Below are 21,769 nucleotides of genomic sequence, written 5' to 3'. Positions count from 1 at the left end.
TCCTACCTCTGGATGCGGATGCTCTGGTCTTGGTGGCCCTGAGTAGCTATCATCACGTCAGCCTCATCCAGAACAAACACCTTGATCTTCTTAGGGTCAATAAACTTGAGCTTGGCGCACCAGTCCAGAACAGTCCCAGGGGTGCCAATGACAATGTGTTCACTGATCTTCTGACCTCTTTCCACTGTGGAGACAAGATGTGTTCTGTGGGTATCTCCATGGCAAAACCAGCTTTGGAAATCAAAGCCTTGTCCATCTTTCAGAGTTAGTAAAATTAGTTAACTCCAGATGTCAAAACGCAGGAGTGTTATCCAGAAGTCTCGGGTTCAGCTCCTGTAAAGCAGGCACAGCGGCCCCTATCGCACTGCACGGTGGTCAGGACTGAATCCTGTGCAGTGACCCCTCAGTAAGAGTCACTTCTCATTCCTCCTCCTTCCTCTGATCCAGCAGCACCCCCTAATTCTCCCCAGCATACTCCTCCTCACTTCACGTCATACACTCACTCACAGTCACACGTTATCTCTTAAGTTGAGTCTGGACTCCCAGGATCCTGGCCCACATGAGTTTTTGTGTCATTAGACATCCTGGAATGTAGATAGTTTTCCTAAGTACAGATTCTCTGATTCAAAAACTATTACTTTCAAATTATAGCTGGTAGAAGTTGAAACTAGTACAACCATCTATCAAAATTGTTAATGCACAGAGCCTGTGACCAATACTTCCACTGTTAGGAGTTTATCCTGTATGTGTATTAACGTGTGAAATAATATATATGCAAGGATATGCACACATCAAAAAGTAAGTAAGCAAAATATGATACACCCAACAGATCTTGCCAATTGAGATACAAAATTGCTTAGAAACTGATAGGGAACAATCTCCAAATACGTTATTAATTGTGAAAAACAGTTGCAGCACAGTTTGTATAACTAAAGAGACAATAAAGAATACATGCAATAAACGTACGTGTGTGTGAATACATGTTACGTATTTATACACACACACTGACATGCACACTCTGTGCCTGCAGCCACACACTCTCTGGTGCGCGACGTGAGAAACTGGTCAGCACTGAGTGCCTACATTTAGGAAGGAGAACGAGGTATTGGGGGGCATGAGAGAAAGTTTCTACCACATATCCTTTCAATTTAAAACAGACAAGTGTGTTAACTATTTTAAAAACAAAATATAGGGGCACCTGGGTGGCTTAGTTAGTTAAGAATCTGACTCTTGATCTTAGCTCAGGTCTTGATCTCAGGGTTGTGAGTTCAAGTCCCATGTTGGGCTCCGTGCTGGGTGTGAAGCCTACTTTAAAAAATAAAAAAATAAAAACAAACACAAAATTTACACTTTGAGGAGAAACGACTTTTGTTAGACATTCATCAGTTCGTGAGCCTGAGTGGCTCAGTCAGTTAAGTTTCCAACTCTTGACTTTGGCTCAGGTCATGATCACTAGGTTTGTAAGATCAAGCCTGTATCCAGCTCTGCACTGACAGCACAGAGCTTGCTTGTGATTCTCTCTGCCACACCCCAAACTCCCCACACAATCTCTCTCACAAAATAAAGTAACTTAAAAAAATTCATCAATTATCTAATTATCCATTGGAATATTTTTGAATTAACTGAAACACATTGTACTTCTCAATGTCCACTGCCTGTAAGTCAAAATTGAACTTTTCTTTTTAAATATTTATTTTTGAGAGAGAGACAGATCATGAGCAGGGGAGGGGCAGAGAGAGAGGGAGACACAGAATCTGAAGCAGGCTCCGGGCTCTGAGCTGTCAGCACAAAGCCCGATACGGGGCTCAAACTCATGAATTGTGAGATCATGACCAAAGCTGAAGTCTGGCACTTAACTGCCTCAGCCACCCAGGTGCCCCAAAATTGAACTTTTAAAAAACAATATATTAAATATAATATATTAATCCTTCACACAGTGAAGTCCCACGTTATTACAAAGCAATCTAGAGAAGATACATGTTGTCACAAGATTCTGGTATACCTCACTTAAATGTACCCACCAGATGAAGGCATCAAATAAACACACACAAAAATAATCAACCTAGTAACGTTTGGATAATGTAGTTTTGCTGCATGTTGAAGCATGGCGGTTTTCTCCAAGAAAAGCTCTTTTGTGATTATGAGGGCAACTGAATTAGCCATTTCTCTCTGTTAACTGACAAATGAGGAAAAAAAGCAGTTGGGAATCTGATATACACTTTCTTGAAAATGAACAAAGTCTGTCTCTTCAGTGAAAATAATCCACTGTATTTGCTGCCACAGTAACATTTAGGCTTTCAAGAGAAAACCAGTTCTGTTTTGGAAAACTTGTTTGTGTCTCTAAGTTTGAGTTTCTTGATGTGGATAAATTGCTCTGATGAATGTGGTGGTAATATTAGTGCAGGCAATTTAAAGGCTGTATAACGAAATGTCAACATTTGGAAGATCAGTGTTACTCAGTAAGACAATATTTTCCAAATGACCAAGGTATTTTTTTTTTAATGTTTATCTCTTTTTGAAAAAGAGAGAGAGACAAAGTGCAATTGGGATAAGGTCAGAGAGAGAGAAACACAGAATCCAAAGCAGGCTCCAGGCTCTGAGTTGTCAGCACAGAGCCTAATGCGGGGCTCAAACCAATGAACCGCGAGACTATGGCGCGAGTTGAAGTCGGACGCTTCACTGACTCAGCCACTCAGATGCCCCCAAATGACCAAGGTATTTTAATGTAACACTATGAAAAAGTCAATAGTATGACTTCAGATTTCACATTGGAACTAACTCTTAATAACTGCTTGTTAAGTATGGGTATAGCGTTCAAAAAAAGACCATCTAAAATTACCTGAAAAGCCAGATTTTCTTCATATTCTTCTAAAATAAGTACTTTCAGAAATTTTAGCTTTTACTATGGCAAATATCGATAGATAAAATCTGTATAAAGAAAAACGCTTTGGGATCCTCAGTCATGTTTAAGAATATATGAGAACCACGGCTCTGGGGGTCACAGAAAGGTCTGCCTTTAGTTTTTCTCAGTAATGCCAAACTGCTTCCAGAAAGTAACTGTACTAGTATGTACTCCCCACCCGAAGTATATAAGCATTTTAGTTTTGTTTTTGTTTAATTTATTTTGAGAGAGAGCGCGAGCGAGAGAGCGTGCGCGAGCACTCAAGTGGAGGAGGGGGAGAGAGGGACAACCCCAAGCAGGCTCCTCGCTATCAGTGCGGACCCCAGCGCAGGGGTGGATCCCACAAACCGTGAGATCATGACCTGAGCTGAAATGAGGAGTTGGATGCTCAACCAATTAAGCTATCCAGGTGCCCTGGGCATGCCAGTTTTTGTTCATCTCCATCAACACTTGGCATTGTCAAACTTCATTTTTGCCCATCTGTGAGGCATTTAGTGGTTTTAGTTTACATTTCCCTGATGACAAATGAGATTTATCATATTTTCATATTTACAGGTCATCAGAATCCCTTTTGTGCAGTGTCTGTTCAACTGGGCCTCTCTGTCCATTTTCCTATTAGACTGCCTACTTTTTTTCTTACTGAATTGTTTTATATACTCTGATACCTTTCTTTTTTTTAATTAATTAATTCATTAATTTTTTTGGATACCTTTCTTTTTAAGTAGGCTTCACACCCAGTGTGGAGCCCAATGTGGGGCTTTAACTCACAACCCTGAGATCAAGACCTGAGCTGATATCAGGAGTCAGACACAGAACCAACTGAGCCAACTAGGCGCTCCCTACTTTGACAAATTCCTAACGACTGTGTTCTACCTGCCCCCCCACTCCCCATTTGGTCCATATTCTCTACATTACATTCCATAAAACACATGGGAGAAACAACTGGTGGAAGGATTTCTGGTTTTGGTAAGACCAAGTTATCTGGTTTTATCTGCTCCTAGCTTACTCTTACTAAAGCTGGGCTGGTTTTCAAACAATGGGATATGGCCCCAACCTGCCATCCTAGATCTACTAATCCCTGGTTAGTAAGCAGCCGTCTAGAACTCTGGATGCTGAATTCAAAACCCTATTTTCTCAGGGAAGAACGACAGACTTTAAGAGCTCCATGAGCCATACCCAGATTTTTTTAACAACTCAAAAATCTCTTCAGGGTAGAAAGGACTATTAAATACAGCAGTTTAAAATAGATTTGCTGAAAGCAATGCACTGGGCCCTAAGGTCAACTGAACCAGAAAGTTTAGTATTATCATCACATCTTCAAAGTTCAAACCCCCAACTACCCTAGCCTGCTCACTGCTTAGGTTTCACCCCATTACACTTACATTTATTGCCTCGAACAGCGTAAGCAAGCTTTAGTTCCGGATGAAATTTGCCCATCTGCTCAATCACTTTTCCCGTCTGAAGCGCCAGCTCGTATGTGGGGGAGAGGCACAGGCACTGAACAAGGAGATCATAAAGGCTGAGTTTAGCAGAGTCTTTTAGTAAAAGACAATAGGTCCTAATGCAACAAGCATGCTGATCTTATTATCACTTTTTTTTTTTACATGTTTTATTTATCTATGAGAGAGAGAGAGAGAGAGAGAGAGAGAGAGAATCCCAACAGACTCCGTGCTGTCAGCACAGAGCCCCAACTTGGGCCTTGATCTGTGAGACCAGGACCTGATCCAAAACCAGGAGCTGATGGTTAAACGACCGAGCCACCCAGTCACCCCTGATCTTCTTACCACTTCCAAGTGCAGGGAACCGCATGCTCTCCAACCAGGCCCACTGCTCAGCTGTAGCCCAAGCCTTTAGCAGGGAGCCCAGGCTGGGAGGATGCATTCGGAAGCCGCTGTTTAAAGCTGCTGTTTCCGAATGAATCCTACCTGCGCTGTGGCCTAGTGCGTAACCTGCTCTGCCAGATCCACAGTATGAGGCCCAGAAAACCTCAGACCCCCTGTAGGGGTGCCCTCATTAACCGCCCACCAGATGCCACTGTCTTCGCCAGGGCAGGCAAGCCAGGCCCTCAGGATCCCCCAGCCCTCACCTGGGGGTATCTCTCTGCTGGTTCCACGCGGCTGAGCATGGCCAGGACGAAGGCGGCTGTCTTCCCAGTGCCCGACTGAGACTGGGCTATCAGGTTCTGTGGGCTGGGTCAGGAACAGAACGGAAAATAATACTGGTTAAACACGGGGAAGTATCAGAATGTTCTTTCTGGATGGTAGGAATACAGAGTATTTCTCCCTTGATCCAGGTTTTCTGCACTGAGCACAATGATAAATTTTTTATATGATGTTAAAAAAACTGCTTAAATATTAATGGAAAAAACGATTCTTTTAGATGGGTTCACACCAAGAATCCTCACTCTAGACTCCAGCACAGCTAGAGTGCCCTAGTTTTGTACCGGAGGGGCCCCATGGACATTAACACTGCAGAGTAAAATCTGTGCCAAAGAAAATCCCTGAAGATTTTCTGCCAAGCTGTACTGTGTCTCCAGGACTCGGCTCCCCGTGTGTTCCCTTTTCCCTTCTTCTTCTTTTTTTTTTTCTTAAATAGTGTTTATTTTTGAGAGAGTGAGCACAAGCTGGGAAGAGGTAGAGAGGGAGATGCAGAATCCGAAGATCTGAAGCAAGCTGTCAGCACAGAGCCAGATGCAGAGCTCGAACCCACGAACTGTGGGATTCCTGAGCTGAAGTCATACGTTTAACCCACTGAGCCACCCAGGTGCCCCTTCCCTTTTCCCTTCTTTATGAAAATGCAAGACACCACGTCAGGCAGGTGGTTTAGAGGGAAATTTCACATTTTACTTCATGTAACTCAGTCATGGAAATAGGTGGAATTTTTGTCATTAAATGAGAAAAATAACAGAGTTGAATGGAAAAGGTTGCTCCATAAAGTATACCAATGATCTACAGCTTAAGATACATAAACAACTCCAGATTCTTAGGAACATGTAGATGTGTAGTCAAGATATAAAGAAACCTAAGAGAATGATGACCCATTTCAGGATGATACTACTTGGGTTGGGGAGGGGGATGTGAACTGAGAGGGGTGTGTGGGGGCTTCCACTGTCCACTCGATTAACAACGTTTTATTTCTTGACAAGATATTCTAGGTATTGTTCTTGATACTTTCTTTTGCAAGTTTCAAAAATTTCATATTTAAAAAATTAAAAAAGAATCTTTACAACATTTTATTTCTTGACAAGATAGGGCTACAGATATTCTAGGTATTGTTCTCGATACTTTCTTTTGTAAGTTTCAAAAAATTTCGTATTTAAAAAATTGTTTTAACATTTATTCATTTTTGAGAGACAGAGTACAAGAGGGGGAGGGGCAGAGAAAGAGGGAGACACCGAATCTGAAAACAGGCTCCAGGCGCTGAGCTGTCAGCACAGAGCCTGACTCAGGGCTTGAACTCACAAACTGTGAGATCGCCTGAGCTGAAGTCAGATGCTTAACCGACTGAGCCAAAAATTTCGTATTTTAAAAACCCAATTTTTAGAAATGTATAGAAAAACGTTAGTTTTATCAGTTTTTTGAGTTAAAGATTTTTATTTATTTTTTAAAGTAATGTCTACAAATCAATGTAGGCTTGAACCCACAACCCCAAGATCAAGAGCCACGCGCTCTACCGACTGAGCCAGCCAGGCGCGCCCATCAGTTTTTATTGCTAAGTGGGAAAGGCAGAAGCCGTACCATGTTTCCCCGAAGAAACATGCTGTCCCAATGCCCCATCTTGTTCTCAAGAACAATAAGTTATTGGTGTAAGACATTAAACCAAATTCTGAAGAGGTGCACTTTGGGTCTGCATACTCACGGCTCAGCAAGCATCATGGGTAATGCATTCTCCTGTATCTTGGATGGTCGATTGAAGCCCATGGCATAGACTCCCTGGAGAAGCTGTGGTTTCCTAGGAGGCCAGGAAGAGAAAGGATGGATTCCTAGTTCAAATTGTCTTTCCCTAGATCTAGCAAAGAATACTGCTTCCTATCTCTGTCAGACATATTTTCTTATGCCTTAAAAAACATTATCTAAAATGAAACTAAACAACCATCCTTCTCTCCTCAATCTTAATCTGCAACTATTACACAATCACATAGAATTATTCTATTACATAGAATACAGACAAGTTTTCCTTCTTGGAGAAATTCATGCTTTCAGTAGACCCACAGATATGACTGGTCTTGGATGACAAATGTTCCCTGGATTCTGCAAGATTAATTTGTATAAATTCTATAATTTGCATAATTGAATTATAAAAGGCATACCTAAAAATAAACACTGTTTACTGTATCACTAAGATATAGAAGTCCCTTTAGAGAACAAGATTCAGTTTTAATTTCTCGATGCAGATGTTAAATTGAACCACAGTCATTTTGTATTCCACGGTCCTTCCAAAGCCAGCTATGCGAATGCTCAAGACAATCAAAAGGTAAGAAAATTGATTTAGCCAGTTTCGATAGCTGATCCACAGTAAACAGGAGTGTTCAATCACCATACTGAACTTCACAAATAGCCATATTTAGTAATTATGTTTACTCAAAATCAGGCATAGGAGAGCACCAGCTTATATGTAAGTGGCTACATAACACGTACAAATTCAAGTTGCTTTTTCATTGCATTTACAATAATCTCTGCTACCTCTACACTGAGAGGGTGTTCAACAAAAATCCTACCAGACTGTCGGTAAAGAAGAGTCAAACCAAGTCAAGCCTTCTGTTCTCCGAGCCTTCCCCGGAGTTAACAGGCTCTCTAAGAGGCAAATTCATCTGGCATATGTTGGTTCTCAGAAACAAAGATATCTGAACGCATAATCTTTGGTATCTTCTGTTTAGAAGAAAAGGCTATGAAGCTCAGCAGATTGTGGCTTGGTTGCTAAGGAAACAAAGTTACAACTGAATGAAGATCCAAAGGATCCAAGAACTTCCAGTGGTTCATTAATTTCCTTTTCTTTTGCAGATGAATTCAAAATCTTTAAGTACAAAACAAACCAAGCATATTATATTAGGCAACTTAGGTTTTATTCTTTGTTTCCTCTAGCCAACAACTACTAAATCAGAGAGAACTTGATTTTTCAGAGAGGACAATTCCTCACTGGTTGGACTGAGTGTTCAAGTCCTTTAAATAAATGGGGGTTTAAAAAGCATCCGTGCATGGAGAAGCAAAATTATCACTTCAGGAAAGAAAAGAGCCCATGTAGCTGAGAGGAATAGTTTATGAACAGAAGCAAAGAGGGCAGAATTGCTAATGAAGCCCCCAATGGAAGAAACACACAAAGAAAAGAATAATTTCCTGATAATATTAAAAAAAAACCCAAAACCCGACAACTGTGCTTTAAAAAACTTGGTCTTAACTGTCACTTCATGAATGACTTGATTTGGTTTAAGTTAGCTCTCATACTTTAAGTGTCTCCTACTCTAAAGCAGCGGTAATAGTTGGCAGGAATGTGGCCCCTAGTGGCCCCCAGTGGGCATACTATAGATTTTGCTGATAAAGGTAATTAATTCCACCACTTTCTTATTCACCAGCTACTTTCTGTCTATGATTTGGGTCCTGGCAGGCAGCAAGAATGGCAGTTATATCTTGTGTTACTCATAACCCCAGCACGGTAGCAGGTACATAAGCCAATGATTCACAAACATTTCTTGACTAACATATCAAAGGAAACAAAAAAGTTGGTATGACTCTCCATAAGTCTGTCTTTAAAATACAGAGATATTAGAAGTCATTCTTAGCACAATGACATGAATGTCCCTTATGAATTCTGGGTTCTGGATTATTTTTTGTTTTTTTGGTTTTTCTGTTTTTGTTTTGTTTTGTTTTGCATTCTGGAATATTGAAGGCTGCTTTCCACTGTAGGTACTGGAAATCTGGCATAGGTTCTTTTGATCGATTATATAAAAGCAGACAAACTGTTCTTAACTGTAAACCCTATAGTCTAGCAAAAGGGCTTACCTAATAAGAAATGTTCCTGACATCCAGAAATCACCTGTCAGCCAATATTTTATTGAAAGTTCTAAGAGCATAAAAGAAAAAAGACTTTCAGCTATGATGAATAAATTTGTGGCATTTAAAAAAGAGGAGGAGAACTGGGCAGCCAAGAGTCATACTTTATGACTTTTTAAAAAAATTTTTTTTATGTTTTTTTATTTATTTCTGAGAGACAGAGAGAGACAGCATGAGTAGGGGAGGGTCAGAGAGAGAGGGAGACACAGAACTGGAAGCAGGTTCCAGGCTCTGAGCTAGCTGTCAGCACAGAGCCCAACGCGGGACTCAAACCCACAAACGTGAGATCTGACCTGAGCCGAAGTCGGAGGCTTAACCAACTGAGCCACCCAGGCGCCCCATACTTTCTAGCTTTTGAGTCATGTGAATTATTACTTAGTCAAAGAAGCAAATACATTAAGGTTCTTAAAAATAAAAGTAAAAAGTAAAATTCCCAAAAGATCTCAGAGATGCTAAGTTTTATAAAAAAGGGCCTGGCAAGGAACAGCTGTTCAAAGAACGCATACTCACAGCCGAAGCTCCTCGAAGGACTTCACTGAGTAGAGCGGGGAGTTTGGGTCCCGCTGCAGGACTTCCACTTGGTTCGTGTTGTCGACGAGGTTGCTTCGGATCAGCTTGTTGAGTAAGGACTGGGCCGCTCTGTCCTCTGTCGGGAAGAACCCAGCAGACTGTGCTCACGCTCCTTTGGCAAACCCACCCTCCTGAAATCTCTCTGCCCGTCTCTGCACAGCACCTGGGTGGCCAGGTGTGACTGGAGAACGATGGTCACTCCCACGGGTCTCCCTTTAGAATGGTGACCTGGAGACCCAGAAGGGATGAGCTGCCCTCTTCGTCTTCATGCTTCTATTCTCCACTCATTCACTCTTCTCGGACCTCCACCTCCACCTCCACCTCTCTTCTCAAACGTCTAATCCCTTCACATGCCTCACTCCTCTGGTGACCCTGCATCTTCCTTCACGGAGAAGGACCAGTGACCAGAAGCACTTCCCCGTGCTGTCGTGACACTCCTACACATCTACCTGCGCCCATGTTCTGTACGTTCCCTCTGGTAACCTGGGCTCCTAAGGCAAATGCCTCTGCTGGTACGACAAGTCCCAGTCCCTCTTCCCCACAAGGATGTTTCTCCTGACACTGACTCTGCTTCGCATGATCAGTTTTCTACTCCACTGAAACATTCCCACCAGTGTGTGAACATGTTTTAACATTTTTTTTCTTTTAATGTTTATTTTTGAGACAGCAAGAGCGAGAAAGGGGGTGAGGGAGGGACAAAGAGAGAGGGATATATAGAATTCGAAGCAGGCTCCAGGCTGTCAGCACAGAGCCTGACAAGGGGCTCTAACTCACAAACTCGGAGATCATGACCTGAGTAGAAGTCAGACCCTTAATGAACTGAGCCACCCAGGTACCCCCTATTTTTATATCTTCTTAATCAACTTATTACCTATATTTGACTACCTACTTTTGAAACACTTTATTCTTCTGGTTTCTGGATACCACTGTTTTGAGGGGCGCCTGGGTGGCTCAGTCAGTTAAGGGTCCGACTCTTGACTTCAGCTCAGGTCATGATCTCACGGTCTGTGAGACTGAGCCCTGCATCAGGCTCTGCGCTGACACTGCAGAGCCTAGGATTCTTTCTCTCTCCCTCCTCTCCCCCTCCCTTGCGCTCGCTCTCTCTCTCTCTCTCTCTCTCTCTCTCTCAAAATACATTTTAAAAAAAATGGATACCACTCTCTTTCATTCTCCTATCTCACTGACTGCTTCTTCTCAATCTCCTTTGTAATTCCTCCTCAACTCCTTGATCTAGTGCCTCTGGCTCCAGAAAGGCAAATCTTGGGTCATATTTTACTTCTTGCTACAAAGTTTTAAAGAGTAATTACCTTTTTCTTCTTCATCTGTTTTCTCTGCAGTGGCACTGGTTTTAATAACACCTAGAGAAGAAAACAGTTGTCATAGTGAGAAAGGCAAATTTCAAACTCACCCAAAATGTGTGACAACATTAAAACTAAATCTTACTTAGGTGATCAAAATGTAAATATTTAGCATTTCTTTATGTTTAACGGGTTTTTATTCCTAGAAAGCACATTAAGAAAATTTCAACTTTCTAGGAATGTTGGCTGACTTCACAGTGGATCAGAATATGTCATCTATGACCAGCTTATCCTATTATAAAATATACTATTAGCAAGTACAATAAGACATAAGAAAACAGAGGTATTAAAAATTAAAAGCAAGAGATAAAATGGTCACTTTTGGTGGATTACAGAATTGTAAACCTGTAGGACTAAGTATCGACTGAAAAATGACTACAGGGCCCATGGGTGGCTCAGTTGGTTAGGCATCCAATTCTTAATTTCAGCTTAGGTCATGATCCAGGGTCGTGGGATCGAGCCCTGCTCAGCATGGAGCCTGCTTGGGATTTGGGATTCTGTCTCCCGTTCCCCACTCGGTCCCTCTCCCTCACTTGTGCTCTCAAACAAAGAAAAAAAGCCCTAAAAAATAACATATCTTAGCAAAAAATTAAAAAGCCTGGTACAAAATAAATAGAAATCAGTTGTTTTCATAAATACAGACATATAATTGAAAAGACCCCATTTATGGGGTGCCTGGGTGGCTCAGTCGGTTAAGCCTCCGACTTCAGCTCAGGTCATATCTCACGTTCGTGGGTTCAAGCCCCGCGTCAGGCTCTGTGCTGACAGCTAGCTCAGAGCCTGGAGCCTGCTTCCAGTTCTGTGTCTCCCTCTCTCTCTGACCCTCCCCCTCTCATACTCTGTCTCTCTCTGTATCAAAAATAAATAAAACATTAAAAAAAAAAGAAGAAAAAAGAAAAGATCCCATTTATAACAGCAATTAAGAAGATAAACTACTTCACCAAGAAATAAAAATTAACAAAAAATATGCAAGATTTAAATGAAGAAAACTTTAAGACACTCATAAAATAATGCAAAGAGTACAGCTAAAATGCCAATAGGTAAATTAAAGTGGAATTCTAAGATATTCAAGGTAGCAGAAGAGAGAAAAACATATCAAAAGGTAAAGCTGCTTAACTAAACACACCATATCAATAATTATACTAAATGTAGATGGCTACAAGGAAAAGAAATAAAAGGCATCCAAATTCAAAGGAAGAAGTAAAACCATCAGTATTTGCAGATGACATGATATATATAAAAAAACTAAAAATGTCATCAAAAAACTGTTGGCACTAATAAATGAATTTAGTAAAGCTGCAGGATGCAAAATCAGTACACAAAAATCTGGTGTGTTTCTATACACTAATAATGAACTATCAGAAAGAGAAGTTAAGAAAATAATCCTATTTACAATTGCATTAGAAAAATATCCCTAGCAATAATTTAACCAAGGAGGTAGAAGACCTGTATACCGAACATAAGATGTTATTGAAAGAAATTAAAAACACAAATAAATAGGAACATTTTCCTTGCTCGTGGATTGGAAGAGTACTGTTAAAACATCCATTATTACCAAAAACATGAATCAATGCACTCCCTATCAAAATTCCAATAGCTTTCTTCACAGAAACAGAACAATTTTTAAATTTGTATGGAACCACAAAAGACCCTGAATGGCCAAAGCAATTTAACGTTTTTTCCCCTCAAATCAATCTTTTTTTGTTTCCTCAAAGCAATCTTGAGGAAGAAAAACAAAGCTGGAGGCATCATGCTCCCTAATTTCAAACTACATTACAAAGCTATATAATTAAACCAGTATGGCACTTGAATAACAATAGACACCAAAAAATCAATGGAACACAACAGAGAGCTCAGAAAGAAACCCACACCTGTAAGGTTAATTTATGACACAGGATCCAAGAATACTGAGAATATACAACAGAGAAGGAAGAGTCTCTTCAATAAATGGTGCTGGGAAAACTAGACAGCCACGTGTAACAGAACAGAACTGGATCCCTATCTTCACCACACACAAAACCCAAAATTGATTAAAGACTTGCATGTAAGATCTCAAGCCTTCAGAAGGAAGGCTTCCTACCTCTTGGGTCTGCGACTTCTGGCCTCAAGAACGAGGAGACAGTAAACGTTGGCTGCTTAAACCACTCAGTGTGTGATACCTGGCATGGCAGCCTAGCAAACTAATAAAGGCAGAGAGTGAGAACTGGGTAAATGACAGGCCGGAACAGAAAGGAAGCCTTTTCACCTGTTGTTGTTTTTTCCATTTATAGTTTATTGGTAAGTTGGTTTCCATATAACATCCACTGTTCATCCTCACAAGTACCTTTCTCCATGCCCATCACCCCCCTTCCTCATCAGCCCTCAGTTTGTTTTCAGTATTCAAGAGTCTCTCATGGTTTGCCTCCCTCCCCCTCCCCATCTATCTTTTCCCCTTCCCCTCCCCCCTGGTCCTCTGTTAAGTCTCTCCTGTTCCACTTATGAGTGCAAACATATGGTATCTGTCCTTCTCTGTCTGACTTATTTCACTTAGCATGACACCCTTGAGTTCTATACATGTTGCTATGAATGACCAGATTTCATTCTTTCTCATGGCCATGTAGTACTCCATTGTATATATAAACCACATCTTCTTGATCCATTCATCAGGTGATGGACATTTAGGCTCTTTCCATGATTTGGCTATTGCTGAAAGTGCTGCTTATGAACATTGGGGTACATCAGCACTTCTGTTTCCCTTAGGTAAATCCCCAGCAGTGCTATTGCTAGGTCACAGGGGAGTTCTATTAATTTTTTGAGGAGCCTCCACAGTTTTCCAGAGCAGCTGCACCAGTTTACATTCCCACCAACAGTGTAGGAGGGTGCCCATCTCTCCACACCCTCACCAGCATCTATAGTCTCCTGATTTGTTCATTTTAGCCACTCTGACTGGGGTGAGGTGGTATCTCAGTGTGGTTTTGATTTGTATTTCCCTGATGATGAGTGATGCTAAGCATTGTTTCATGTGTCTGTTGGCCATCTGGATGTCCTCTTTGGAGAAGAGTCTATTCATGTATTTTGCCCATTTCTTCACTGGATTGTTTTTTGGGTGTGGAGTTTGGTGAGTTCCTTATAGATTTTGGATACTAGCCCTTTATCCAATATGTCATTTGCAACTATCTTTTCCCAATCCATCGGCTGCCTATTAGTTTTCTTGATCGTTTCCTTTGCAGTGCAGAAGGTTTTTATCTTGATAAGGTCCCAATAGTTCATTTTTGCTCTTGATTCCCTTGCCTTTGGGGATGTGTCCAGTAAGAAACTGCTGTGGTTGAGGTCAAGGAGGTTGTTTCCTGCTTTCTCCTCAAGGGTTTTGATGGTTTTCTGTCTCCCATTCAGGTCCTTCAACCATTTTGAGTTTATTTTTGTGTATGGTGTAAGAAAGTGGTCTAGTTTCATTCTTCTACATGTTGCTGTCCAGTTCTCCCAGCACCACCTGTTAATAAAGAGGCTGCCTTTTTTCCGTTGGATACTCTTTCCTGCTTTGTCAAACATTAATTGGCCATACATTTATGGGTTCGATTCTGAGTTCTCTATTCTATTCCATTGGTCTATGTGTCTGTTTTTGTGCCAATACCATACTGCCTTGATGATGACAGCTTTGTAGTAGAGGCTAAAGTCTGGGATTGTTTTGGTTTTCTTCTTCAATATTACTTTGGCTATCAGGAGTCTTTTGTGGTTCCATACAAATTTTAGGATTGTTTGTTCTAGCTTTGAGAAGAATGTTGGTGCAATTTTGATTGGGATTGCATTGAATATGTAGATTGCTTTGTGTAATAATGACATTTTAACAATATTTATTCTTCTGATTCATGAGCATGGAATGTTTTTCCATTCTTTGTGTCTTCTTCAATTTCCTTCATAAGTTTTCTATAGTTTTCCTCATACAGATCTTTTACATCTTTGGTTAGGTTTATTCCTAGGTATTTTATGGTTTTATTTTTATTTATTTATTTTTTTTAATGTTTTATTTATTTTTGATACAGAGAGAGACAGAGCATGAGAGGGGGAGGGGCAGAGAGAGAAGGAGACACAGAACCGGAAGCAGGCTCCAGGCTCTGAGCTAGCTGTCAGCACAGAGCCCGACGCGGGGCTCGAACCCATGAAGGTGAAATCTGACCTGAGCTGAAGTCGGAGGCTCAACCGACTGAGTCACCCAGGCGCCCCTTTATGGTTTTAAAAATACGGAATGTGGGGCGCCTGAGTGGCTCAGTCGGTTAAGCGTCTGGCTTCGGCTTAGGTCATGATCTCACGGTCGTGGGTTCGAGCCCCGTTTTGGGCTCTGTGCTGACAGCTAGCTCAGAGCCCGGAGCCTGCTTCAGATTCTCTGTCTTCCTCTCTCTCTGACCCTCCCCTGCTCGTGCTGTGTCTCTCTCTCTCAAAAATAAATAAAAAACATTAAAAATTAAAAAAAGAATACGGAATGCTTCACAAATTTGCGTATCATCCTTGCACAGGGGTCGTGCTAATCTTCTCTGTATCGTTCTAATTTTAGTATATGTGCTGCCAAAGCGAGCATACCTTTCACCTGTTTATACTCTGAGTTCTGAACCCAGATTAACTTTTCAAAAATTAAATACAAAACTTAAAGAAACACAATCAAGTGAATAGTGGCAGGAGTTAGAGACGAGATAAAATCTGGAAAACTAATGGATCCTCTTCAGTAATGAAAGCAAATTTACTGGTTCTCAAATATGGCGCTGTCATTTGCCAAACACTACACTACGTGAAAACTCCTTTTCCCACTACAGCTACTACTGCAAAGCAGAAGCGCTAATGTTACAAGGGACTCACCATTGGTATCTGGTTTGACTTTTTCTTCCTGGATTTGCAAATTACTCATCTGAATGGGAATAAAAGGAAACAGAGTTAAGCAGAGGACCCAATCAAAGGAAGCCCTTTAATTCAAGAGAAGTTCCCTAGTGAAAGTTCAGAAGAACTAGTTCAGCACCTTTACTCAGAGTTGTCCTGCTCAAGCAGGATTCCTAAAAGCTTGGGTGAAGACATTTTGAACATCTTCAAGAAACTTAGAAAGGCGGGGTGGGGTAGACGAAACATAGCGGTTGGGGGGGGGGTGGGAGTTTGGCAACAGTCTCAAACCTCTCATTTTCTTCCAATTTGTGCTATTTCTAGAACATCTAACCTTCATTAAATACCTGTGATAACCTTTTAATGGCACACACACAGTTCCCTTCCAGATACAGTGAAGAACAATACCATCTAGGGGTGCTTGGGCGGCTCGGTCGGTTAAGTGTCTGCCTCTCAATTTTGGCTGAGGTCATGATCTCACAAGTAAGTTCAAGGCCCCATTGGGCTCCATGCTGACAGCATGGGGCCTGCTTAGAATTCTATCTCTCCCTGTCTCTGTGTCCTCCCCCAACATCTCTCTCTCTCCTCAATTTCTCAAAAGTACATAAACTTAAAAAAAATATCATCTAAATATTTCAACTTTCTTGTTAGTCCTGAACCCCCCACACTGTATTCATGCAACACTAAGCAAATAAAGTACAGCCTTCTTTCTGGTCTTATCAACCACCTCCACTCTAAGGTCAAAACGTCATTTATTATGACCAAAGAACAGACGAATTCATGTTCCTGATTTAAAATATTTCAGAGGGGCGCCTGGGTGGCTCAGTCAGTTAAGCATCCAACTTCGGCTCAGGTCATGATCTCGCAGTTCGTGAGTTTGAGCCCTGCATCAGGTTCTGTGCTGACAGCTAGCTCAGAGCCTGGAGCCTGTTTCAGATTCTGTGTCTCCTTCTTTCTTTGCCCCTCCCTTGTTTGCACTGTCTCTCTCTAAATAAAAAATAAATGTTAAAAGAAAATTTAAAAAAAATTCAGAAACTTGAACACAAGGTGTTTTATTGATTCTGGTCAATAACCTTTAGTCCTGGCCAATGCAAGCTTGCAAATTAAAGTGCAAACAGAATGGTAATTTATACACTCATAACGAAGTCTCCAATCTCACAGGAACTATCTCCCCTTGTTCAAGGTGTTGGTAAGAGTAAGGTTGTGATATAGAGATGGTATCATAAAAGTATATTGTCAGGTTCTCAGGAGTACCCCAAATCAAGCCCTAGACCCCCAACCCTGTTCCCAACGAAATCCCTGAACTGATGAAATCATTCATAAGCCTTATGATGACCACCACTGTTTCCTGAGGGCACTGAGAAATATTTCCTCCTCTGTCCTTCCTCCCCTCCACTGACCCTGCTCATGGTCTTTGGAAGTCCACCCTCACACAGTAGGAGTGTTTATCTGATCTCTTTAGAAACCGGGTCTTGCAGAGAAAAATCAGACCAACACACTACTGGAGGTGGACGCCCTTTCCCTGACGGTCAATGGGAAGACTGGTACCTAACAGAGAAGGTATTTTATACTGGAACTTATCCACTGATTAACCCTCATTTTTAGGCTGAATACACAGAGGATTCACAGAGGGAGACTACTCTTGGGATGGGCTGAAAAACACAAATAAGACAGTCCAGAGTCCCCAGTCCAACCAAGCTGATTAGTGTGGTCTCAAAGCCTGACTGATGAAAAAGAAAATAACCAAATTTACTGTAATTTGTTTGACAAATAGATATGGCAACAAAAGATGACATACTTAGGGGACAGAAGGATCTATGAATTTGTCAGCATTTATTCAGCTGCATTCAAGGGCAAAACTACTGGCAGACTAGTATTCCTGTCTTGAGAGAGGTACTCCACCATACGAAAGAGGCAGGCCAATCAACTCCCATTCTTCTTAATTCTGAATTCATCTTCAGCAAGCAACCTTCTGATTATTAATTATGCATCTCACAGAAGGCAGTGTCCTTGACCCTGGACACAGGCTTTCAGTTATAAACCCTTTCCCAATGCAAATTAAGAGTAGCTCCTGGGGGCACCTGGGTAGCTCTGTCGGTTAATCATCTGAGGTCAGCTCAGGTCGTAATCTCGTGGTTCATGGGTTCAGGCCCTTCTGTGCTGACAGCTCAGAGCCTGGAGCCTGCTTCAAAATTTGTATCTCCTTATCTCTCTGCCCTTCCCCTGCTCACACTCTGTCTCTCAAAAATAAATAAAAAACGTTAAAAAAGAAGAAGAAGAGTTGCTTCTGAAGGGTGTCTCAGTCCCAGAGTCCCTGATGCGTGAAGAGGTGACCTCTCTGGCACTCAAAGACACTTCAGAAGGCTTCAAGATCTACCTCTATGACAATTCTAATCACAAAAGGGTCAAATTATGTATCTAAAAGATTTGAAGGGATACCTTTGGTTTTTTGTTTTGGGCTGATCAGGGGAAGAGAAGGAAAGAAATTAAACTGATGATATGGCCAAAAGGGCAGCAAAGGAAGGCATTTGTGTTGGAAGAGATGACAGCATCAAATGAACCTGCTTCAGGCCCTTTCTACTAATTCAAACTCTCAGACTCTTTTATCAGGTGTCCTAACACTGCATCCAAGCTAAACTTCCTAACTTAACTTTTTCCCCTCCAAACCCACTTTTATAATGTGAGGAAGACTCTGAAGGTACATTGTTGACCAAGTAAGCTTACACCAAACAAAAATCCTCACTGTGTGTAAAGATAAGATCTTTGTCATTGTGCTTTCCCTGTCCGCTTCTCCGTCACTTCCACTTACTACCAGTATACTTGAGAGCACAGCCATGTGATAACCTAATACTATGAATTAGTTATGAAGCCAAGATACACAAGTCTACATGGGAAATAAAAAAAAGGGGGGAGGGTCTTCCGCAGCTATTAAGAAGCAATATTTTAACACATTTATTTACATCAGCCTTCTGAGAAGTAGAGTGATTAAAACCAGATACCAAGCATGTTTAGGTCTGTATGTACAATAGTCATAATACCACAGCTAGATTAGAGTCATAGGTTTAAAAATATCTGAGGGGTGCCTGGGTGGCTCAGGCGGTTAAGCGTCCAACTCTCAATTTGGGCTCCAGTCTTGACCAGGTGGGGCTGTGCCAACAGTGCAGAGCCTGCTTGGGATTCTCTCTCCCTCTTTCTCTACCTCCCTAACCCCCCACTGCTTGCACTCTCTCTCAAAATAAACATTTTTTTAAAAATCTGAAAACAATTCTCAGGAACTATCTTTTAGAAGAGATCTTGTGTGAAGCAGTGGATTTGAAGTGCTACAGGGCCAGAACCTTATCCTTTGTAATACTCTTGATTTCTTTGTGATAATAGCCAGTTTTGTTTTTAACATTTTATTATTTAACGTTTATTTATTTTGAGAGGGAGAGAGGGAGTGTGAGCAGGGAGGGGCAGAAAAGAGAGAATCCCAAGCAGACTCCACACTGTCAGCACAGAGCGTGACGTGGGACTCGATCTCATGAACCATGAGACTATGACCTGAGCCAAAACCCAGAGTCAGACACACAACCAACCTAGCCACCCAGGCGCCCCTATAATCAGTTTCGTTACTTGCCCTGATACTTCTCCTGAATTCCAAGGCCACATTTCCAAGTATGAGATAGATGCTCTGTAGAAAACAGTTAACACAGTTAACAGTTTCCTATCCTCAGAAAAACCACCTTGCAAGGTTGGCTCCTGGTTGGCATCTGGGAACTTGGACTTCAGAAGGGTTCCCACCATTCCCAGAACTGCTGAGGAGTTTGCTATGCCTAAACTGTAAAAACATTTATGTTAAAACACCTGCTTTCCTTCTGGAAGTCTGAATTTTGGTACATGCTAAGCAGAGGGTGCTTTGTGACAGCTCTCCAATAAGAACCCTGAGAAGTGAGTCTCTAATGAGTTTCCCTGACAATACTTCACATGTGATGTTACAATTAGCTGGTGTAGAACTCTAATTAAGCTGAGTATGTAAATCTACAGGAGAGGTGTAATAACTCATAGCTGAGAGTACAGTTATGTGCTGGGTCCTATGAGTTCTCCCAGGAAATCACTGAACCTAGACAATTCTTGGGAACTCCCAACACAGGTACTTACCAGATGTCCTCCTGGTCTAAAATTCAGAGACCCCCAAATCAAATATGCCCATCTTCCTACTTCCCTAGTGCTGTTAGCATTTTACTAATACCACCTTTGGGATCCTGCCTGCAAAGAACAACCTTTGCCTTTTGCCTAAGTCCTGCACATTACACCACAACTATCTCCTGAATCCATCTCTTCATTCTCACTTCCACCACCCGACAACATACGCCCTCTCTGGTCTATCAGAGTAACTTCCACACTAACTGCCTTTCCTGTAGACATCACTCCTAACATTCTCTGTATTCAATAAATCTTGCCAGCTCTCAGATCTAATCTTGTCAGTATCCTCCTAAAAAATCCCCAAACCAACTAAGTAAAGTCTCTCCTCGTGAAGTTCTCAGTTAAGATTGCAAAGTACATTCTGTATTTTCTGTACAGCTTCTACTACAACCCATAAACTTACGATGCAGCAAAAATGAGTTGATTCTTGCTCTCTAGACAAGTCCAGCACTTTTGTGCATTTTCTCCTGAAATGTTATTCACCTCTATCTTACATGTCTCATTCTCTATCAACCATTTGAAATGTAAACTTCTTCACAAGCAATTTCTCTATTGCCTATTCATAAACGTCCTTCCTCTTCAGACACCACTTATTACATTATTCTTACCATTTTCACAGCTCTTCCCACATTCTCGCCTTCCCAACTAAGGTGTAAATATTCTTCCTGTATTCCACTGGATTTAGCCCACAATATTTGCTGACAAACTGACAATCCTCCCAATACAATAAAAAATGACTGCAAAAGAAATGTTAGCCAGTAAAAAGTTACACAAGATTTCAGACGACCAAAAACTATTAAAATCAATAGTGAATTATCACTAAACTACGCTTACATATAAAAACAGAAAGGCAGTTTACACTCTAAGTACCTTACAGTTGAATGGATCTTCATTTATCAAAAAACCACGATGTGAAACTAAATATCCCTTTTAAACATCAACGAAGTAATCTGTAGTCCCTCCCGCCAACATTTGCTGTAGACTGAAACACTAACTCTAAACGTGAATCTGTTATCCTGCAAAAGGCTACCAAATGCCAGACACGTTAAGCACAAATTAAAAAAAAAAAAAGTGTTTAGCACCAATTCACTGAGAAAACAGATCAAAGAATCAGCATCTAAATTTTCCAGTCTCTACAATCCCCAAAGAGGAGGTGTAATACAAGGAAAGAAAACATACAAAGCGGGAACAGATTTGCTACAGGACAAAAAAGTCTTTAACTGGCCCAGATGAAGAGTACAAGCTCAAGGATGGACTCTATCACCCCAGGCGCCAATCAGGGCTACGGGATTCCCCGCAGCAAAGTCTAGGGAGGTGTGGGCCCCAAGCCTGCCCAACCCGGGCAGCAACCCGGGCTAGAATCAGGGTCCGCTCAGGCCCCTGCTATGTTCGCCCCTTGAGAGCTGAAGCCACTGACCGACTTGACAGCCGCTTCCTGCTCGTCCACTGCCAGGGCCCACGAGTCTGTGGCCATGATGCGGGGAGCACGGAGGCCGACTCCCCAAAAATTCACCGCACCGCGCGCCAACACTTGACCCGAGTCGGCGGTCTTCGCAAGAACCTCCCCCACGCGGACCGGAAGCAGCTACTGAAAGTGACGTCAGTTCCCGCCCGGCGCAAGACGTCACCATTCCGCGCCACGCAGGTCGCGCGCCGACGTGCGGCTCCTTCGGATTTGCCGGGAGCAACCGTGTCGTTCCTTGAAAATTCGGAGCTCTGCGAAGTCTGTTAGTCCTCATTGCCTTACTTCACACTGAAGTAACCCAAGTTTTATTCTAAACCCGTTACATGTCTCGGTGAATTCTAAAGCCTTACACAAAGGTAAGTCCAATGCAAGTGCTGTAGATGCCGGTTTTTGCGGTTAACGC

The 21,769-nt window shown here is 41.8% G+C and overlaps 1 protein-coding gene and 1 non-coding gene across 2 annotated transcripts in view; both read right to left on the bottom strand.

Moving 5' to 3' along the window:
• LOC115279703 (ATP-dependent RNA helicase DDX19A) overlaps positions 1–21,478 on the bottom strand; it is a 22,157-nt gene extending 679 nt beyond the window's left edge. The window contains exons 1-8 of the mRNA XM_029924223.1: positions 21,319–21,478; positions 15,705–15,753; positions 10,827–10,877; positions 9,460–9,595; positions 6,761–6,853; positions 4,989–5,091; positions 4,285–4,399; positions 7–184 (exon numbers count right to left, since the gene is read on the bottom strand). Coding sequence (XP_029780083.1) covers positions 7–184; positions 4,285–4,399; positions 4,989–5,091; positions 6,761–6,853; positions 9,460–9,595; positions 10,827–10,877; positions 15,705–15,753; positions 21,319–21,375 — 782 coding nt within the window. The 5' untranslated portion in view covers positions 21,376–21,478. The remainder of the gene's footprint in view (positions 1–6; positions 185–4,284; positions 4,400–4,988; positions 5,092–6,760; positions 6,854–9,459; positions 9,596–10,826; positions 10,878–15,704; positions 15,754–21,318) is intronic.
• On the bottom strand, positions 15,323–15,429 carry LOC115281368. Its single transcript, XR_003904270.1, has one exon. It is a non-coding gene; the product is annotated as a U6 spliceosomal RNA (small nuclear RNA).
• Positions 21,479–21,769: the final 291 nt, after the last annotated feature.

Source organism: Suricata suricatta, chromosome 16, assembly GCF_006229205.1.
Source record: "Suricata suricatta isolate VVHF042 chromosome 16, meerkat_22Aug2017_6uvM2_HiC, whole genome shotgun sequence".
NCBI lineage: Eukaryota > Metazoa > Chordata > Mammalia > Carnivora > Herpestidae > Suricata > Suricata suricatta.
This window is presented reverse-complemented; position numbering and strand designations above follow the sequence as displayed.